Source organism: Portunus trituberculatus, chromosome 24, assembly GCF_017591435.1.
Source record: "Portunus trituberculatus isolate SZX2019 chromosome 24, ASM1759143v1, whole genome shotgun sequence".
Lineage (NCBI taxonomy): Eukaryota > Metazoa > Arthropoda > Malacostraca > Decapoda > Portunidae > Portunus > Portunus trituberculatus.
This window is the reverse complement of record NC_059278.1, coordinates 12,937,456-12,957,384: the sequence shown is the minus strand read 5'-3', so window position 1 is coordinate 12,957,384 and position 19,929 is coordinate 12,937,456. Positions and strand designations below refer to the sequence as shown.

The 19,929-nt window shown below is 38.8% G+C and overlaps 1 protein-coding gene across 22 annotated transcripts in view; it reads right to left on the bottom strand.

Moving 5' to 3' along the window:
- Positions 1 to 19,929, bottom strand: part of LOC123508368 (phosphatidylinositol 4-phosphate 5-kinase type-1 alpha-like) — a 138,263-nt gene that overhangs the window by 70,561 nt on the left and 47,773 nt on the right. For all 22 annotated transcript variants that reach the window (XM_045262022.1, XM_045262023.1, XM_045262032.1 and 19 more), the window contains exons 3-13: positions 12,003 to 12,176; positions 11,450 to 11,625; positions 11,034 to 11,106; positions 10,456 to 10,608; positions 9,995 to 10,054; positions 6,820 to 6,924; positions 5,938 to 6,072; positions 3,162 to 3,242; positions 2,636 to 2,943; positions 2,407 to 2,539; positions 1,848 to 1,935 (exon numbers count right to left, since the gene is read on the bottom strand). In XM_045262022.1, coding sequence (XP_045117957.1) covers positions 1,848 to 1,935; positions 2,407 to 2,539; positions 2,636 to 2,943; positions 3,162 to 3,242; positions 5,938 to 6,072; positions 6,820 to 6,924; positions 9,995 to 10,054; positions 10,456 to 10,608; positions 11,034 to 11,106; positions 11,450 to 11,625; positions 12,003 to 12,176 — 1,486 coding nt within the window. The remainder of the gene's footprint in view (positions 1 to 1,847; positions 1,936 to 2,406; positions 2,540 to 2,635; positions 2,944 to 3,161; positions 3,243 to 5,937; positions 6,073 to 6,819; positions 6,925 to 9,994; positions 10,055 to 10,455; positions 10,609 to 11,033; positions 11,107 to 11,449; positions 11,626 to 12,002; positions 12,177 to 19,929) is intronic.

The following is a 19,929-nucleotide window of genomic DNA, read 5'->3' as shown; positions in this document are numbered from 1 at the left end:
CAAAATATCAAAATTAAATCAATTGAAATAGAAAATACCTGTATTCCCTTGGTGCTTTTGTGATGATACTTTGAGGGGCACAGACTGAGAATGTTAGTTGTCATTGCTATCTAAACATTGTTCTGTTTGTTTGTTTGTTTCCCAGTTCACTTGGTACTTTTGCCTTCTCAAGTATCTGAGTCTGTGTTGCAATAATAATATAACATGCTTGCCAAATCTGATTCAATTTCCCTCTCCCACCACACTAATTTTACTAAAGGAAACGAAAAAGAGATCCAAAAGTGAGTGGCTATAAAGTCCTTGCCAATGCCTGACTGGTGGCAGGAGCAAACACAACCACCACCATCCTCACCCACACCAACAACTAGGCCTGTTCTTACTCACGCTCTGACAACAAAGAATAAACACAGAATAAAAACCTGCAATAAGGAAAGTAACCAAACAAAGAGAAAGCAGTGCAAGAGGATACCCAAAGGCTAGACGTGGAATGGAGCAGAGACGGTGAGTAACTGATTGTCTACAGATACCTCTCGAGCAACAAGAAAACATAACGAGTGCGTGGCATGACCAGACAACCTCAGGCCTCGGCTGTGGTCTGACAGCTTCTCCAGCACTGAGGAGGACAGAGAGAAAGAAAGAGAGAGAGAAGCTTTGGCCATAGCTTTAATGAGGACTTAGATTGCCCCTCATGCCACAAAGAAACAAGCTTGAGGAAGAAAAGGCCACAGTCAATCTATTGTACAGGACTTTTTAGAGGTCTCCAGTGAAAACAACAAACATCCTAAGTGTGCAACACTGACCCCATTTTGGCTTCATAGGACTCATTGGCAACTCACTGAATGTTTCTTGTACCCTCTATTGGAAATGCTTCAAATCAAGGAAATAAAAAACTGAACTCATATTTGCTCATCACTCATGTCCTCTATGTCTGCCTGAAGTGGTTCAGGACACCAGACATGAGCTGCTTTTACCATCACGTGCAGCAGAAAGGAGGATCTCAAATTTTGGCAAGTCTTATGGTTAGCTGAATATTCTACAAATCCGTAACACATAACTACAAAACGTTAAAACTACAGTGACATATTTCAGCAAACTAGTTGTTCTATTATTCCAGTACTAATATTCTCTATGCAAGAAAATTTCTTATGGAAATGGAATTAACTTGTTATAATACTCAGCTTACTATTTCATTAAATCCTTTGCCTCCGGGACATGGAATTGTCAAAAAATTTAAATGTAAAACAACATACAAGTCAACTTCAACATACTGAATCAAACTGCCGAGATGATGAGACCCTACACATCACAAGTCAAAGTAAACTTTACAGAACATAAACTGCAATTTTTGTCATCTATACATGTTATCTTGAGGAGCTCACAAGACACCAGTATATTGTGAAAATGGCTACAATTATGTATTTCTAGAAACAAAGTTATTCATGAGATTATTAGATTTCATTAAACTACAACATTATTCTAGTCAATTATGTCAATAATGTCTTAAGAACTGCTACTATAACTTGCCAACTTTTCAAGTGAAGTTTTCTTCAAAAGTGGAGGAGCAAAAAACAGTTTATAGGACAATATTACACTGTGGTGATAAACATCCAAGAGCATGTGGCTGCAATCATGAAAACCTTCAAAGTTTGAAAAAATATGTGCTTCTTGGACTTGAGAAAAAAGCAGCTGCGCTGTTTTGAGAAGAGACCCAAAGAAAGGGGTGGGGGGTTAATGCACACACTCTCCATGATATACTTCAGATTATGAAAAAGAAGAAATGAAAAAGAATTTTAACATCATTAAACATCTCTAGGATACTCCCTTCAAGAGCAGCAAGAACAACTTACGTGATGGAATCTTCTTGAACACAGTGTTTTCCATGAACTTGAGGAACCGCTGGGCATAGAAGGTTGGCCGATGCACTGATATTGTATCCTGCAAATATAACCAAATGTTGCAAAAATCCTCTATAATACAGAACATAAAATATATCTTAATCTGTCTGGTTCTTAGTTTTCTTTTCTTAGACCTCTCTAACTAGTCAGTCAAAATCACATCAATATACCTGGTTTGTAGTTTTCCTTTGATTTTGTAGGAATAACCACTTATAATAAGTAAACAAGGCAAAGAATTAGGTACAAATGGCTTCCTACTTGGTGAAGTAGCCTTTCTAAACTGCTTCATTAAGCAGAAAACCAACTGTAAAAATATGTCTCACTGCATCCCCCCCCCTCTCTCTCTCTCTCACAAGAAAATATATTTTTTTAAATAAATAAAATAAATAAATAAATTGATTAAAAAAAAATAATAATAAATATATAAATAAATAAATATACAAATAAACAAATAAATAAATAAAATAAATAAAAAATAATAAAACCAACTGCAGATAAATAAAAGCCTTACCCCATCATGTATCATGGATTTAAAAGTGTGTTCTAGCTTCTTCTTGAGTCGAAAGCTCTGGAGGATGTCAATGATACCCAAGAAGAGTAGCAAACGCTCACCCTTCACATTTCTCGCAGGAATGCCTCCCGGACTGCAAAGGGGAGACCAGGAAGTGACACATGCAGCAAGACACAGCTGACATCACTATAAACAACTTGCTCTCATGAACACCAACAAAGACACTTACGGGACTTGATCCTCCTCGTCTATTGGATCAGAGTCGGCCTGAATCGATTCCATAGCAGTGGAGTGAGCCACCAACTTGTGTCGATTGATGGAGCGGGACCGAGTAAGGCTGGCCCCTTCCGCTCCCTCCCCACCTGCATCCTCCCCTCCTGCTCCCTCACCACCACTACTTCCCATTCCTCCACCTCCACCTCCTCCACCTCCACCTCCTCCTCCTCCTCCTCCTCCTCCCCCTCTTGCTCCTCCTCCTCCTCCAGCTCCTTTGCTACCTCCTTCTCCTCCTCCATTTAATCTCCTCTCCTTCTCTTGCTGTAAGGAAAAAATAAACTTATTAACTAATGCAAGATCTATCTTAATCTATTCAAAGCAAGGAAAATATATCTCAACACATATTAAAGACTCACATCCGCAAAACATTTCAGTTTGAAAGAGCAAGAGTCAGTAAAAGAATTTCATATCTAAAAACATTCAAATTTTAGGAGAATGAGTGCAAGAGTTAATGTTTCAGAAGGATTTCTTGTCATTACCGCCTTCTTCTTGGCCGCCAAGTCCAGGTTGTGGATGCCCACCAGCAGGGAGTAATCCATGATCTTGAAAGACGTCAACACCTACACCAGGAGACAAGACAAAACATCAACACACACACACACACACAAGATCACTGTGGACAAGATATTACCAGCTTCTCATTCCATACAAATATTAACATACGATTGTACTATAATTCTTTCTATTTATAAATGTTACCCTGAAGAACTCCTGAGACACAAGTACTATAATAAGGTGAATTTTAGATCCCTATAGAAAGGAAATTTCAAGCTCAACTTAATCTAGTAAACATTTACACACACACACACACACACACACACACACACACACACACACACACACACACACACACACACACACACACACACACAGAGAGTAATCAAAACCGGAGAGGATTGTTTGCTGCTGCAGGAAGATACAGGCAACCCCCAGTTAATGAATGTTCACACAACCAAATTTCACTACAACAAACGTTTCCTTTTACTACCATCTGCTCATATAATGAACACCAAACTCGCTTTAACAAAATTTTATCCAGGTAATTTTTTCCAAGTTTGAAAGCCCTGCTGTATCATGCAAGTCGACAGGCTTTTGAATACACCAGCGCCTCTCGTGGACAAAACACACATCACTCACTCCCCTACCCTTCCCCGCTCTTATTAGTTCAAAACAATAACAGCGTCCAGAAGCAGCTTGTCTTCCCTCGCTCAACATGCCCTGCAACCAACCCTGCAATGTTGCCTAGCATTGCTAAGAAGACCAGGAAGTCTCTTATTCTCTAAGTGAAGCTGGATATTATTCACAGTCACAGTCACGAGAGACGAGAAAACTAATAGCATTGCTTGCCACCATGGCTTGACTCCATCTACTGTCTCTACTATTTTCAAGTCAGCAGACTCTATTCAGAAGGCTGGTGAGACCGATCTTCCTTGCAAGCTAAAAGAACCACCTAAACTCGTGACTCTGCAATGCATAAAATGGAAAGCCTTGTGGAAATGTACATAAGTTTTGTATATGATGTGCCCATTGTTTACATTCCACAAGTTGCCAGCTAGCATCTTTTCCACTCCACTCTCCCTCCCCTTCATAAATTTAAGATCATCAACATTATAAAATTAATTACATACATACATTAGTGTACATTATAATGACTCAGTCTTAAATTAAACTGCTTAAATGTTTAACTTCATAATTTTTACTTTCATTAAACCTTTTACTGTACTATGATGCACTCTCGCTTTGTTTACTCTCAGTGGAAGTTCAAGTCAGGAGTCAAACGTTTTTTTTTAGGAACATAACCCGTTCATTAAGCAGGGGTTGCCTGTATAAACAAAATCTACGAATGGAGTAAGAAGTGGAAATTAGAGTTCAATGCCAAGAAATGTCACATAATGGAATTGGGAAAGAGTAAGAGAAGACCAGTTTTGAAACTATCTCATGAGAGGAACAAATAATGAAAACTTTAGAGGAAAAACATCTGGGAGTGATTATACAAGAAAATCTGAACTCCGAAAAACACATAAGTAAGATATTTAGATTAGCATATAAAATGTTGACTAATATTAAATTTCAATTCATGGACAAAGATGAAAAAAATTATTACGAGCATGATACGTCCAAAGCTGGCATATGCAGCTGTGGTGTGGTCATCGAGCTCTAAAAAAGATGTAAGAAAATTAGAACGGATCCAGAAGATAGCTACAAAGATAGTGCCGGAACTATAGGACCTAACATATGAAGAAAGGCTGAAGGAAATGGGACTGCCAACCTTACAAGATAGAAGAGAACGAGGAGACCTAATAACAATGTATAAAGTAGTAAATGACATTGAAAAAATAGACAAGGAAAACCTGGTGCTGGTGACAGAAGAAGATGGAAGGACAAGAGGACATGTAAAGAAGATTAGGATGAGGCAATGTGTGAAGGATATTGGAAAATACAGTTTTCTACATACAACAGTGGAAAAGTGGAATGCATTGAGTGATGAAGTTGTTACAGCACATAATGTGCATAACTTTAACCCCTTCAGTACTGGAATACATTTTTACAATGAGATTTGAGTATGATTAGACAATTTTATTTGCATTAAGAGGGGTTTAAGGAAGTCAAAAGATTAATGTCCAGAATTGTCACTATTCTAAACCCCACATACGTTTCTGAAGTCGTATAAAATTGTCAAATAGTAACCAGAAGGAATATGCTAACGCATCATGGTACTGAAAGGGTTAAAGAAAGATTGGATAAATGGAGACATGAAGGAATATGCTAACGCATCATGGTACTGAAAGGGTTAAAGAAAGATTGGATAAATGGAGACATGGAGACAGAACACTATGAGCCCCACTCAAACCCTGTACAATACAGCTAGGTAAATATACACACAGTCAAATGCTTCATGTGCAAATAAATAAAGTGAAAGAAAATGGGACAGGAAATGTCTCCAAGGTTCACGGGAAAGTGAATGGAGAGAGAGAGAGAGAGAGAGAGAGAGAGAGAGAGAGAGAGAGAGAGAGAGAGAGAGAGAGAGAGAGAGAGAGAGAGAGAGAGAGAGAGAGAGAGAGAGAGAGAGAGAGAGAGAGAGAGAGAGAGAGAGAGAGAGAGAGAGAGAGAGAGAGCACACATGCATTACATAAAAGCATGACTCAGGCTGGCTATTGAGACCCAACCTAAGACCTAAATGAAGCAAGAAGAGGGATTCATTGACACACTTAGCACACTTCTTTGAGCAACATAGGCAGCAGCTCTCTCACTCACCCTGCAGTCCCTGGCAATAGTGTTGATGAGTGCCTTGTGGGTTTCCGCCTCCAACAGGATGCCCTCGGGATGGTGCTCCATGAAGTCCAGATCTTTGAAAGTTGGGGAGTCTTTGCTTCGCTCATACTTGTTGGCCTAAGGTGGGTGGTAAAAGGTGAAATTTAATGATGTGCACAAAATGTTTCTAAGGGAGTCACAGTCATCATAGGTGGTGAGGGAAAACTAGCAACAAAGCAAGGTGGTGAGGTGAGGTGAGATAAACCTAATGATGAGATGTAATGATGATAATGTGTTCAAATGCTTCAGTAGTGGTTACACTCAAAGGTAGACTAGCAGTAAAGTGAGAATACTTATTGGCCTAAGGTGAGGTATGGAATAAGATTAAATGTAATGTTGATGAGTTCAAGATGCTTAAATAGTGGTTGCAACTGCTGTAGGTGGGTGAGGGCAGATAAATGGGATGTATGGTACCTTGAAGTGAGGCACAGATAACAGAGAAGTTTAATAATGCCATGATAAGGAAAAAGAACAAAGTTTAATGATAACTAGCATGCAAAATATTCATAGTTGTAATCATCACGAGCAGATTATCAACAAAGCAAGGATATCTTATGAATTACTATACTGCTGTACTCATGAAAACAAGCAATATATTCAATGGAGGCTGCTGTCATTAAAGAAACTGATATGTGAATGTGACTACCTTCCCTTTCTTACTCAGGGCACAGAACTAGATGAAAACATTAAACTACTATTTCACATCATGCAAACAAACTAATGTGAACTAAGATGTACAAGACAATACGCAACTTTTCCCATTCCTTGCTGAACGTCAACATGTCTCACACATTTCGTCTCACTTCAAGCTTGGTGATTGCTTACCTTTCTTTTGTAAGTAGAGCCTTTCAGATCATATCTCTGGTGCATTTTTATTGATGATGGAAGTATATTATTCATTACTATTAACCTAATATTCTTGGCATTACACTGAAAGGAGAAAAGAAAATTACATTAATTAGCATGAAACAATACAAATACTGATTATGTTTCCTTTCAATAAGTGGAAAACCAGACCAGTGGAACCAAATAAAGAAAAATATACACAATGAAATATTATAACTGGTGCAATGAACCTAAAAGTGGTGAAATTAATAAAATGTTGTTGCACCAATATGAAAATGCAATAAATTCCAATGCTACAAATGACACCCTTGCTGAATAACACTAAAGGCCAGTGATGGGGACCCAGTGAACACAGTCAGGCGTTAGCAGACTACAAGATGCTAAAGAGGGCAGCTATCAAATATTATCAGCAAATTATTAGAAAAATTAACTTGTTTGAAATATTTTGTGTGGTGTAACTTGTGGTAAAAATAAAGAGCACATAAAAGAAATATAAAGAGATGAAAAAGTCAATATACATAACCCTCTCCTACATTTTTTTTTCTTCTTAAGCGATTAGTATAAATTTTCAGGTGGCACACAAGATATCTTCATGTAATTGAGCCATGATAAACTCTGAATGAATTCCAGCTATGTTATTCAACACAAAAACTTCTGAACTACTATAGATAAATGTTTTCCCACTCTCAAAATACATGCACACTATATCTTAGACTAAAATATTATTATACTACATGACTTATCTAATAAAAAGCAATCTTCACAAACATTTTTTTCCTATTTAACTATTTCAAAAAGGAGCACCAATGAGTAAAATGAAACTGCAAAAACTGCAAAATGTTTTGGGATGCAAGACACACACTTGGCTGAACGTCTTGTAACTAAAAGTTTAGAACCATCAATAGAATCCATTCCGTTTTCTAATTCCTAAACCTCTACAATGAGCATAGCAACTAATAAACAAAATCAATGTAGCAATGCAATGAGGCTCATGAAATTTTCAGTACATCACAACACTATACATCAAAACTTGCTTATCCTGAAGAAAACAATAAGTAAAATTAAATAAAATCAAATACTTTGCAAAGAAGCCCAACAAAAACTCTTGATACAAAGCCAGCATTAGATGAGGGTTACAGTCCACACTTCACTCCAGTGGACAACTCTCTACAAAGTGGTAAGAATACAATAATCATTGCTAAAGGAAACAGCAAGAATGGACCCATTTCTGTTAACACTTTAATCTCATGCATATCTGTTTACTTATTTTTCTGATTCAGTTCTCTGCACTAACCTTATTACGGGTTGATCTAACATTACAATAACATTTATAATTTAAAAACCATCTTCTCCATAAATATAGGTATGCTAAGGGACAAAAAAAAAAAAAAAAAAAAAAAAAAAAAAAAAACCCTCAACTGAAAAGTGATGAGGTACACTTAGTAGTACACACAGATTAGGTGGATGGGATACCTAGATGTGCACAAGGAGGAAGGGATCATATCATTACTCTGCAACATGCACAAAGCTTTGCACAACATGTAGTGGTGAGGGCAAAGTGTTACAACATAACACAACACAACACAGCTGTGTCTAAACACACACTCACACCGACCTGTCCCCTAAACAAAAACAAAACTGCCTTGTAGAGTTCCATAGATTACGTTTAATTTATCACACATTTAATCTTAAAAAGAAATAACAAATCTTTTGAAATGACTCATTCAGGCTCTGATATCTTATGACAAAACTTTTCATCATATTTCTGAATAATAAAACAGCATTAAGACTTGCTCATATATAAAAAAAATGGAGAGGAAATATTGCATGACTGAATCAATTGCTTGCACTTGTACCTTGTATTATTCAGAACTGTCACTAGTCACTTATTCTCTTGGGGAGAGGCTGACCATGGCAGAACCTCTGCTCCAAACACAAACACACCCACCCTATCACAATTACTAAAGCCACACACCTCTACTTCCTTCCTCTCAAACACCATCACTCTTACAAGTGATGAGAACAAGAAAGTTATGCTGGTTTGACCATATGGACTTAAAATATGAATAAAATATGGAAAATATTCTGAAGCAAATATGAAAACCCCACTGAAAAACACATAATAATAAAAAAAAGGGTCCTAAGGTTTCATAAAACTACAAAGTTGGAGATGATTTGTTCTACTTGGCAAGATACTCTCCCACAAATGGTTAGAAAAAAAGATGATACAAATATTCAATGATATCAGAATGGCATCTCACTAAGTGGTAAGCAAGGCAAATGACTTAGGAGAGAAAAACGATCTTTTGTTAATTGAAATTTTGTGAGGAGGCAGTAATCCTTCATTGAAGAGACACACTGATGAATTAAAAGTATGAAGCTCTTAATGGATGCAGCAATGGCAGCAGAGAGCAGTTTGCCAGAATATCAATCAAAGATGTGGGAGGAAACTGATGTTTGTCTGGAGGAAGCTGTGTATACATAACTAGTAAAAAAAACCTGCAGCAAATCTGATACTTTCTAAGGACTTAAACCAAACCAATGGCCAAAAGCAAGACATATAAACACTCAACAATCAAGAATTAGATGCTGAGGCTGTGAGTGACCACTGCATCAACTTAAGAATTGTGGCTGAAAGGGCACTGAGATTTAAGAATCACCAAGCTACCCAAAGACATTGTACAGCAAAAGTAATTACTCACGTCACCTTGGAATTAAAAGTCTGTTATAATGAAGGATTACTGCGTTTTCCAAACTGTACTGACCTGAGCTAAAAAAAAACATCCATAAAACTCACACATTCACAAAACAGATGAATCTAGAAATAAGGAAAAGGTTTGGTCCCAATACCTAAATCTATGTTTAGATCTCAAATATCACATGGTCCAGTCTCACTCAGACTTTCCTTCACATTATCTACCTTACAGTGACGGGACGGTTGGCTTTGCGAAACCCCGCATACTAGAGTGGGTGCTGAGGGCTTTAAAGGAAAACCATCAACATGTTTCAATTTTGAATATAACAACTGCTTTATATATAGTGACAAACATGAACTGACCACATCACAAATGTTTGCTACAAAGGGCCAAAGAAGTGGACCACCAATGACAGTGAGAAGCAGCAGCGAGATGCACTCTCCTCACCCCACACTCACCTGATAATTATACAAGCCAAAAAACTTTGGTAGTAACGTTCTGGGGTTCTGCCGAAGATTCTGAAACACAGACATGCATATGTTAGCCATACACTGACGGTATATTCTTGGACATCAATATTCATTCTCAAATTAATTAGTTATCATCTTCCTTACATTTTACTATCACAAATTCAAATGTTCCTCAATAAAGCTCAATACTTAGTTCAGTTTTCAAAAGAACTCCAAGATTATCCTACTACTGCTTTAGTTAATGACTTGATGATCTTACAGCTATATAAGTCCATCTGTTGATTGATAGCTTGAAAGCAACTGCAACATTCTAGTCACAAACTAAATAGGTATGAAATACTACATTTGTACTTTTATTGTAGCATGAGGAAGGAGGGATCATACAGATACAGCCTAACACCCAAGAAGGAAGCACAACACCTCACACTAGTGCTGTCAGAGAGACGCACCATGTAGTATCCAGGGAGCAGCTTCTGAAGGAACTCTGCCTCTTTGTGCTGCACTGTCTTGATGATGAACTCGTCATCATTGGTGAGGTAAAAGATGCTGCCACTCGCCCCTGGGTTACTGAGCTCGCGTAGCGGCTCTGTACACAGGGACACCTGCCGGCCACACCCACACACTGGTTACCCTCAATGCACACACTAAATCAGACTCTCTTCCTAGCAAACATCTATTGTAATTAACAAGTTTCCTTTTGATTACATTTATGGTATTTACAATATTTAGAGCTCATGGATGTTCAAGGAAAGAAAATACTATTGTACATCACAAAACTTATGATATGGACATGTAAATATTACTTTGTCAGTACAACTAATTCAAACAAAATTAAAATTCCAATTCAAGTGTAAACATGCAGTTTTCACATCAATAATGATATACTTATTTAACAGAAAACAGCACCATCTATATATATATATATATATATATATATATATATATATATATATATATATATATATATATATATATATATATATATATATATATATATATTATCAAAGTTGATTCTTGCTACACTTACCAGATAATCATCTGGCTGAATTCTAAACAGATCTCTAAAGTGTCTAAATGCTATTGGAGCATACACCTTGAACCTGCAACAGCCAGGGAGAAGCATGAAAGGTATTAGTATTTGCAAGGAGAGAGTTTTAAACACTGTTACAATAGTGCTGCACATTAACTGGAGTGTTTAAAGAGAACATTTTTATGAGGAGCCTCAGTGCAGACACAGACACAGAGGCTCTCAAGTAGCCCATCAGATGATGGGTAAACTTTTTATCAACCCTCAAAATATACATGTAAGGAGGGCAAAATATAATGCATCTGTTACATTTACAATATTTTTAGCATAAAAATATTTTTGTCAAAACTTCTATCACTGCTAATGTTTTCAGTTTCTACAGGTTATAATACAGAATTAGACATTCAATCTCTTACCTAAAGTCTGAAAACTGATGAGCTGGCGTGGACTGAGAGCCAGAATTTGGGAAAAATATAGTTTCTACAACATAAAAGTCTTGAATTAAAACATCTAGGTCAGGTTTACTGGCTAGGCTGCCTACAGCTTGTTGGATGCCTAGCTGGATTGACGCCATCAACTGATTAGAGCCAATCTGAAAGGCGAAACACAAAAGAAAATATTATGACATGTAATAACTGTACAATATTTTCACTCGTTTTCTAATTATCACTACAGTGTAGCAAATACAATAACCAATATGGAACAATTCAACTTTTTCACTGTTGTCATTGATACTGATCCAAGAAAATAATATAATACCACTAGATGAACTTGTACATCATACTTTTTTGTTATCATTAAGGGTATGACAATAGGAGAGCCACTTAAGGAAAGTAATATCCTAAGAAAGATAAATCACACTAGTTCCATCTTGTAGTGCTTTTTGTTATCACTAGAAGTATGACATCGAGACACTGAATACCTGGAACACCCCTAGAAGGATCAACTCTCAGCCTTCCAGCCACTCACCTTCTTGTATGTGACCACGCCACCCTCGTCGATCCTCCGGTGGCCAATCTTCCGCTCCCTGTCCCGAAAAGTGTCGTTGCGCGAGGGCCCCGCTGCAGAGCGAGGCGTCTGCGCCGAGGACGTGGTGGGGGTCTTGATACCCCCATCTTGCCCAGCATTTTGCGCAGCTGCCACCTGAACACAGACAAGGAAAAATGTTTAGGGTTCTTCTGGGTGTTCATCATACTGGATTATGTAGTTTTTGATAAATTTTTATGCAATACAGTACTAGCAATGATGGTGAGATACAAAGACATGTAAGGCTTGAAAAGAAAATGCTTTGGCTCTGCTCAAAGTAAATAAAAAAATACTGGATCATGTACTGTGTGGTCAAGTTCTTCAAGATCAAGAAATACTAGAGGTATAAAATAAATGCCAAGAAATTGTTCTGAATAAAAGAAAAAAGATTGAAGCAGAAAATGTTGGGGCTCCTCAGTGTTCAAAATACAGGATTATGTTCAAGGTCTTCATGACCAAGAAAAAGGATAAGAAAAACATTTCAATACACACAGATATATCAAGGGTATAGAAAAAAGAAAAGAAAAAAAGAAACAGAAAATGTCAGACTTGGAAGGTTTGCATGAGAAAATGTTTGAGGCATAGAAGAAAAACCACAATAGGCATACAACTTTCACATTCACACTCAATCACACCACTCTCTCAGTCCCTTGACCCCTGATGGAGTCACTTTACAAGGATCAGTCACACACCTTATGCATTACCAAATATATACATAAACAATCACCTATGTACTGTACCTTCAACTACTGAGGATCCTACAACTCAAATAGGTTATCAATGATATTCTTACCATTCTTACCCTCATGTAATGCAGATAAGATAAGCTAACTCATCAAATAGCCTCATCAAACCCAAAACATTTCATTTGTTCTTCCTTTATGTGCTTTACAAGTTTACACCTTGAATATGAAAGCTACAAAGTTAATTCAGTGTGGCATCGTCACATTCCACATAAAATTAATTGCAACGAGGAATTTGGTAATCTGATAATACAGGAATTTCTTCATAATGTTAACCAGAGCCTTGTATCTTATCACTGCCACTCACTGCTGTCATCACTTCCTTGCCACACAGGAACCAAACCCTGCTTTTATCAATCGACTAAGTGAGGATTTCCTACGACTTGTAATTATTGTAGTCAAAATTTAAATGTGTAGTTGTTATGCAGGAATTACTCAGACACAAAATGTAACCACCTACACACAACACTGAGAAAAAGTTACTATCACTATTGTCAGTTTTTATTTATTTATTTTTTTTTTTATTTATTTATTTATTATTTTTTTTTTTGCAACAGGAGCACTGGCCAATGGGGAGGGAGGGAGGGAGAGAGAGAGAGAGAGAGAGAGAGAGAGAGAGAGAGAGAGAGAGAGAGAGAGAGAGAGAGAGAGAGAGAGAGAGAGAGAGAGAGAGAGAGAGAGAGAGAGAGAGAGAGAGAGAGAGAGAGAGAGAGAGAGAGAGAGAGAGAGAGAGAGAGAGAGAGAGAGAGAGAGAGAGAGAGAGAGAGAGAGAGAGAGAGAGAGAGAGAGAGAGAGAGAGAGAGAGAGAGAGAGAGAGAGAGAGAGAGAGAGAGAGAGAGAGAGAGAGAGAGAGAGAGAGAGAGAGAGAGAGAGAGAGAGAGAGAGAGAGAGAGAGAGAGAGAGAGAGAGAGAGAGAGAGAGAGAGAGAGAGAGAGAGAGAGAGAGAGAGAGAGAGAGAGAGAGAGAGAGAGAGAGAGAGAGAGAGAGAGAGAGAGAGAGAGAGAGAGAGAGAGAGAGAGAGAGAGAGAGAGAAAGAGAGAGAGAAAGAAAGAGAGAGAGAAAGAAAGAGAGAGAGAGAGAGAGAGAGAGAGAGAGAGAGAGAGAGAGAGAGAGAGAGAGAGAGAGAGAGAGAGAGAGAGAGAGAGAGAGAGAGAGAGAGAGAGAGAGAGAGAGAGAGAGAGAGAGAGAGAGAGAGAGAGAGAGAGAGAGAGAATGGGAGGGGAATAAAAATTAAATAAATAAATAAAAACACTGAGGTACCAATCCCTAAAAAAGAGCTCAATACGTTTAGCAACAATCAGAAGTGTCTTGAGATCCCCTCGATGAGAAAAACAATAATAAATGAATAAATGAAGTAGTAAGAAAGAAGGAAAGAAAGACAGAAAAATACAGTATAAGGGAAGTCGGCACCAAATGACTAAAATGCATGAAACACAATACAGTCAACATGAGCAAAGTTATTACATGACACACAACAATACTATGGGCAATTTATAACAAGTGTAAGCTGATACTCATTCTAAAATCTATCTACCTTCTGACTACTAATTATAAACCTGTGTGTCCTGTTCAGTAATACAAAGCAACAAATTATTTTCTCCCATATCTGTAGCCTTGACCTTTCCCCGCTGTGTGTGTGTATATTTACCTAGTTGTATTGTACTGGGTTCGAGCGGGGCTCATAGTGTCCTGTCTCCATCTCTCCACTTATCTGATTTTTCTTTAATGCTATGCACATTATGTACTGCAACAACTTCATCACTCAATGCATTACACTTTTCCACCATTCTATGTGGAAAACTATATTTTCCAATATCCTTCACACATTGCCTCTTCCTGATCTTCTTTGCATGTCCTCTTGTCTTTCCAGCTTCTTTTGTCACCAGCAACAGGTCTTCCTTGTCTATCTTTTCAATGCCATTAACTATTTTATACAATGTTATTAAGTCTCCTTTTTCTCTTCTATCTTGTAAGGTTGGAAATCCCATTTCCTTCAGTCATTCTTCATATGTTAGGTCCTTTAGTTCCGGCACCATCTTTGTAGCTATCTTCTGGATCTGTTCTAATCATCTTATACCTTTTTCAAGCTCAGTGACCACACCACTGCTGCATATTCCAGTTTTGGATGTATCATGCTCATAATAATTTTTGTCATCATAGCTTTGTCCAAGTCCTGAAATGCCACTCTAATATTAGTGAACATTTTTTATGATGATCCAAATATCTTTGTGTTTTTTGGGGTTCAGATTTTCTTGTATAACAACTCCCAGATCCTTTTCTTCTTTAGTCTTCATTATTTGTTCCTCTCCCATCAGATAGTTCCATACCGGTCTTCTCTTACTCTTTCCTAATTCCATTACGTGACATTTCTTGGCATTGAATTTAACTTCCACTGTGTGTGTATTTACCTAGTTGTATTTACTTAGTTGTATTTTATGGGAGGGGAGCCTATGCTTGTGTTGTCCCGTCTCTGTATCTCAGTGTCTAATTTTCTCTTAAAGTCGTGTATAGACTTTGCACACACCACATCTCTGTCCAGTCCATTCCATATATCTATCACTCTATGGGGGAAGCTGTTTTTCTAGAAGTCTCTTCTGTAGTTGTCTTTTCTGAGTTTTAATCCATGTCCTCTTGAGTCCCTTCTGTCCCTCTTCAGCAGGTCGATCCTATCAAGAAGCTCCATATTATTCATTATTCTGTAGATGGTCAACAGATCACCTCTTTCTCTTCTCTGCTCCAGTGTTGGTAATTCCAGTCTCTCCAGTCTCTTTTCATATATATATATATATATATATATATATAGAGAGAGAGAGAGAGAGAGAGAGAGAGAGAGAGAGAGAGAGAGAGAGAGAGAGAGAGAGAGAGAGAGAGAGAGAGAGAGAGAGAGAGAGAGAGAGAGAGAGAGAGAGTAATCCTTCTATTATGTAAGTCACTTGAGAGAGAGAGAGAGAGAGAGAGAGAGAGAGAGAGAGAGAGAGAGAGAGAGAGAGAGAGAGAGAGAGAGAGAGAGAGAGAGAGAGAGAGAGAGAGAGAGAGAGAGAGAGAGAGAGAGAGAGAGAGAGAGAGAGAGAGAGAGAGAGAGAGAGAGAGAGAGAGAGAGAGAGAGAGAGAGAGAGAGAGAGAGAGAGAGAGAGAGAGAGAGATTTTGATAAAGTATGGCACAACGGATTACTAGAAAAGCTTCGTGCTAAAGGCATCCAGGGTGGCTTGCTACGACTCTTGGGAAATTACCTGCAGGACAGAAGCCTCAAGGTGGTTGTCAACGGGCAAACATCTGAGTCCCTGCCTGTGGAGGCATCAGTGCCACAGGGTTCAATTCTTGGCCCACTCCTGTGGAATATCTACGTGGATGATCTTCTCCAGCTACTGCCAGGAGTCATGGCCTATGCTGATGACTGCACCCTCTCCTATACCTATCCACGCCAGGACAGTGGGCGGGCTGCTGAGGCCATCAATCAGCAGCTACGAGTGATAAAGGAGTGGGGTGCTCGCTGGCAAGTGACATTCGCGCCGGAGAAGACACAAGCAATGGTTGTCTCTCGGTCCCCAGCCGCCATGGCAGCAATGGCAGGAAAGTTGTCTTTTGGCGCTGCTGCTCTCCCACTCCAAGATGACGTCAAGATACTTGGAGTGGAGGTGGATCGAGGGCTGAGGTTTGACAGGCATGTCAAAACCATTGCCAAGAAAGCCTCTCACAGGATCTCCGCTCTCAGAAGGATCGCCAGTTTCCTCGACAGGAAGGGAGACTGCTGCTGTACAAGGCACAGGTGCGGCCCCACCTTGAATACGCAGCTCTCTCCTGGATGTCCTGTGCCGCCACACACAGAAGGAGACTGGACAGCATCCAACGCCGCGCCATACGGCTAGTAGATGCTGCACTACCACCTCACCCAGAGCCTGAGCGTCCCTTGATTCACTGGAACACCGCAGAGACGTGGCGGCGATCGTAGTGTTCCATAAGGCACAGGTGCAAAGAGTGCCACATCTGGCAGGGCTGCGTCATCCTCTAAGAGTCACCGCACGGAGCACGAGAACGGTGCTCAATGGTGGTGACGCCGTAGAGGTGCCGCGATCCCACGGGTGTCAGCATCAACGCACCTTCGCAGGACGCGTCTCCAGGATGTGGAACTTGTTCACGGCCGCGGTGCCTCACGTCCAGGAGATGAACACACAGTGTCAAACTGATGGCACATAAGTGGAGACAGACACTGCCAACTCCTCTGACACTCTTTGTGACGTGACACTCAGTGTAGTGCAGTGCGTGAATAGTGCTAGTGAAGTGAAACGAATAGTGCTCCATTTACATGCTGACCATCTTGTATATTATCTATTTTTAAGTCTTGTAAATATTGTAGAGAAATAGATTGTAGTACCCTTAGAATAGGTAGCACACGACAGATGTTCCTTTGTATTAAGTTTAAATAGAGAGAGAGAGAGAGAGAGAGAGAGAGAGAGACTTATTTGATTGTTTATAAGCCTCAAATATTTACACTCCTTAGGTCACTAGCTATCTATGTTGAAGGCTGAGACCTATCAAAAAACAAAATACAAACATTAAAAAACAAAATACATAAATGAATAAATAAAAGCTCTTCTACAGATCCATACACAATTAAATACACAAGCTTTAGTGAAAATCTTCCCACTGAAAATCACTCATCATCTTATGAATCACTGCATTACACACACTTTCTTCAAGTACTAGTAAGGACACTATGCATAACTGTACATGAGTAACCTTTATACAGACTAAAGGCTACAATATTTGAGTTTCACAGTGGCAGCTGGTCACTGTAGTAGTAGTAGTAGTAGTAGTAGTAGTAGTAGTAGTAGTAGTAGTAGTAGTAGTGGTAGTGGTAGTGGTAGTGGTAGTGGTAGTGGTAGTGGTAGTGGTGGTGGTAGTGGTGGTGGTGGTGGTGATACTAAGACTTTACATAGATGATCACTCCTCACTGTTTTGACTCTCCTTCACTCATAACTCCTTTGATTTATTGACAGCCTTGCAGACCTTGATAACCGACACATTCTTACATCAGAGGACTTCAGACTGAGGGAAAAACATCAAACACAATGGAGGTGTGTGTAGACTGCTCCTTTTTTTTTTACGCAAGAGTACTAAGGGGGAAAACAAAATACTAAAAAAATCCATGTGTGTGAAAGACGACACTTACAAAGACCGCTCATGCATCCTTGGTTTATGGAGCATCAAATAATAACAAAAATGGAGGATCTACTGTTGTATAATGCAGGAAACCCAATAATAGCTCATTTTTCACCATTATGTAAGTGTGTGTGAGCAGAGAAACCCTTCCTTTCCCTTTTTATACTCAAACCTGCAGCTCAGCGGTACTAAACCCTGACAACCTTGGCTCAACACTTCTGGGGGACACCATCATTCATAACAGTGCTGCATTCTGAGAAGTGACTGCTGCTACATGAGTGCATGACATAAATTCCTCTGACTTGAATCCTTAAGCTCTTCAATACTGGGACACACTTTCACTTTGAGATTAGTGTTAATTTACAATAGGAAAAACCTATAGAAGTCAGAAGATTAATGGCCAAAGTCTTCACAATTTTAATCCCACCCATGAGTTTTTGAAGCTGTATAAAATCACCACATAGTAAGCAGAATGAATATGGAAATGCATCATGCTACTCAAGGGGTTAAACACTACAGCACCCAATCTTGACATTTAACTGGCTCTAGTGGAAGTTACTGAGGTTTTGAGGGTGTTTGTATGGCTGCTAATAGTTTTACAGGGCTGACACACAAAGAACCCAATTAATAATCTATGTGAACCTTTAAATAGTCCATGAGTGTGTAGTAAGAGTATGGGTCAATGATATACCTGCTGCCCAGTCCTCACATCTCTCCTAATGGTGACATAAATCTCCATTCATTTCTGTCCTTCCCATCTTGTAATCTGTAACTCTCATTCTCCTCTCTTCCCTTCCTCACACTTAATCCAGCATCCTATTCTATTTTACTGGAAATTGTCCCCCTGCATCCACCTACAGTAAGTACCTACTCTCTTATTCACCTCACTTCCTGCCTCCTTCCATAAGAACATGTAAACACACCCAAACAACAAACATGACTGAGTTCAACCACACTCCATGAATAGCAAACACCCACTTCTTGCCACAGACACCCAGAAACCAAAACATCAAGTGAGACACACTTCTAATATGCAAAGCTACCCCATCAATAGCAAAGAACACAACCCACTGATGCAATTCCAACACATACATACACACACACACACACACACACACACACAACAAATAAGGAAAACTTCAAGGCAGCAAGAAATGAATATGTTAACGTGAGGAAGGAAGAGGAAAAGAACTTCGAAAAAGATATTGTCGAAAAATGTAAGGAGCAACCAAAATTGTTCTATAGATTCATAAATGGAAAAATTAGGCAAAAAGAAACAATAGAAAGGTTAAAAGGAGAGAACGGGATGGTGGAAGACCCAAAAAGTATGGCAGAACTATTAAATAAAAAATTCCAGGAGGTCTTTACTAAAGAATCCAAATTTGAGAGGCCACAGGGTAATAGAGAGACAATCTATATGAAAGAGATTAAAGTAACCAAGCTTGAAATAAAAGAGTTAATGAAGGAACTGGATGAAGAGAAGGCAATGGGACCGGATGAAGTCTCAGGCAGAATACTGAAAGAATGTAGGGAAGAACTAGCAAGTCCTATATACAACATCATAAAATGCTCAATAGAAAATGGAACAGTGCCAGTAGAATGGAAAAGAGCTGAGGTGGTTCCCATATATAAGAGCGGAAGGAAAGAAGAACCTTTAAATTACAGACCGGTATCACTAACTAGTGTAATATGCAAGATGTGTGAAAGAATAATAAAGAAACAATGGATCGAGTTCCTTGAAGACAACAAATTAATATCAAATAGCCAATTTGGTTTTAGAAAAGGACGGTCTTGTGTAACTAATTTATTGAGTTTCTATTCTAGAATAGTTGATAGAGTACAAAAGAGAGAGGGATGGGTTGACTGCATCTATTTGGATTTAAAAAAGGCGTTTGACAAAGTGCCACACGCAAGATTACTGTGGAAGTTAGAGGAGAAGGGTGGCTTAAAAGGAAGCACATTGAGA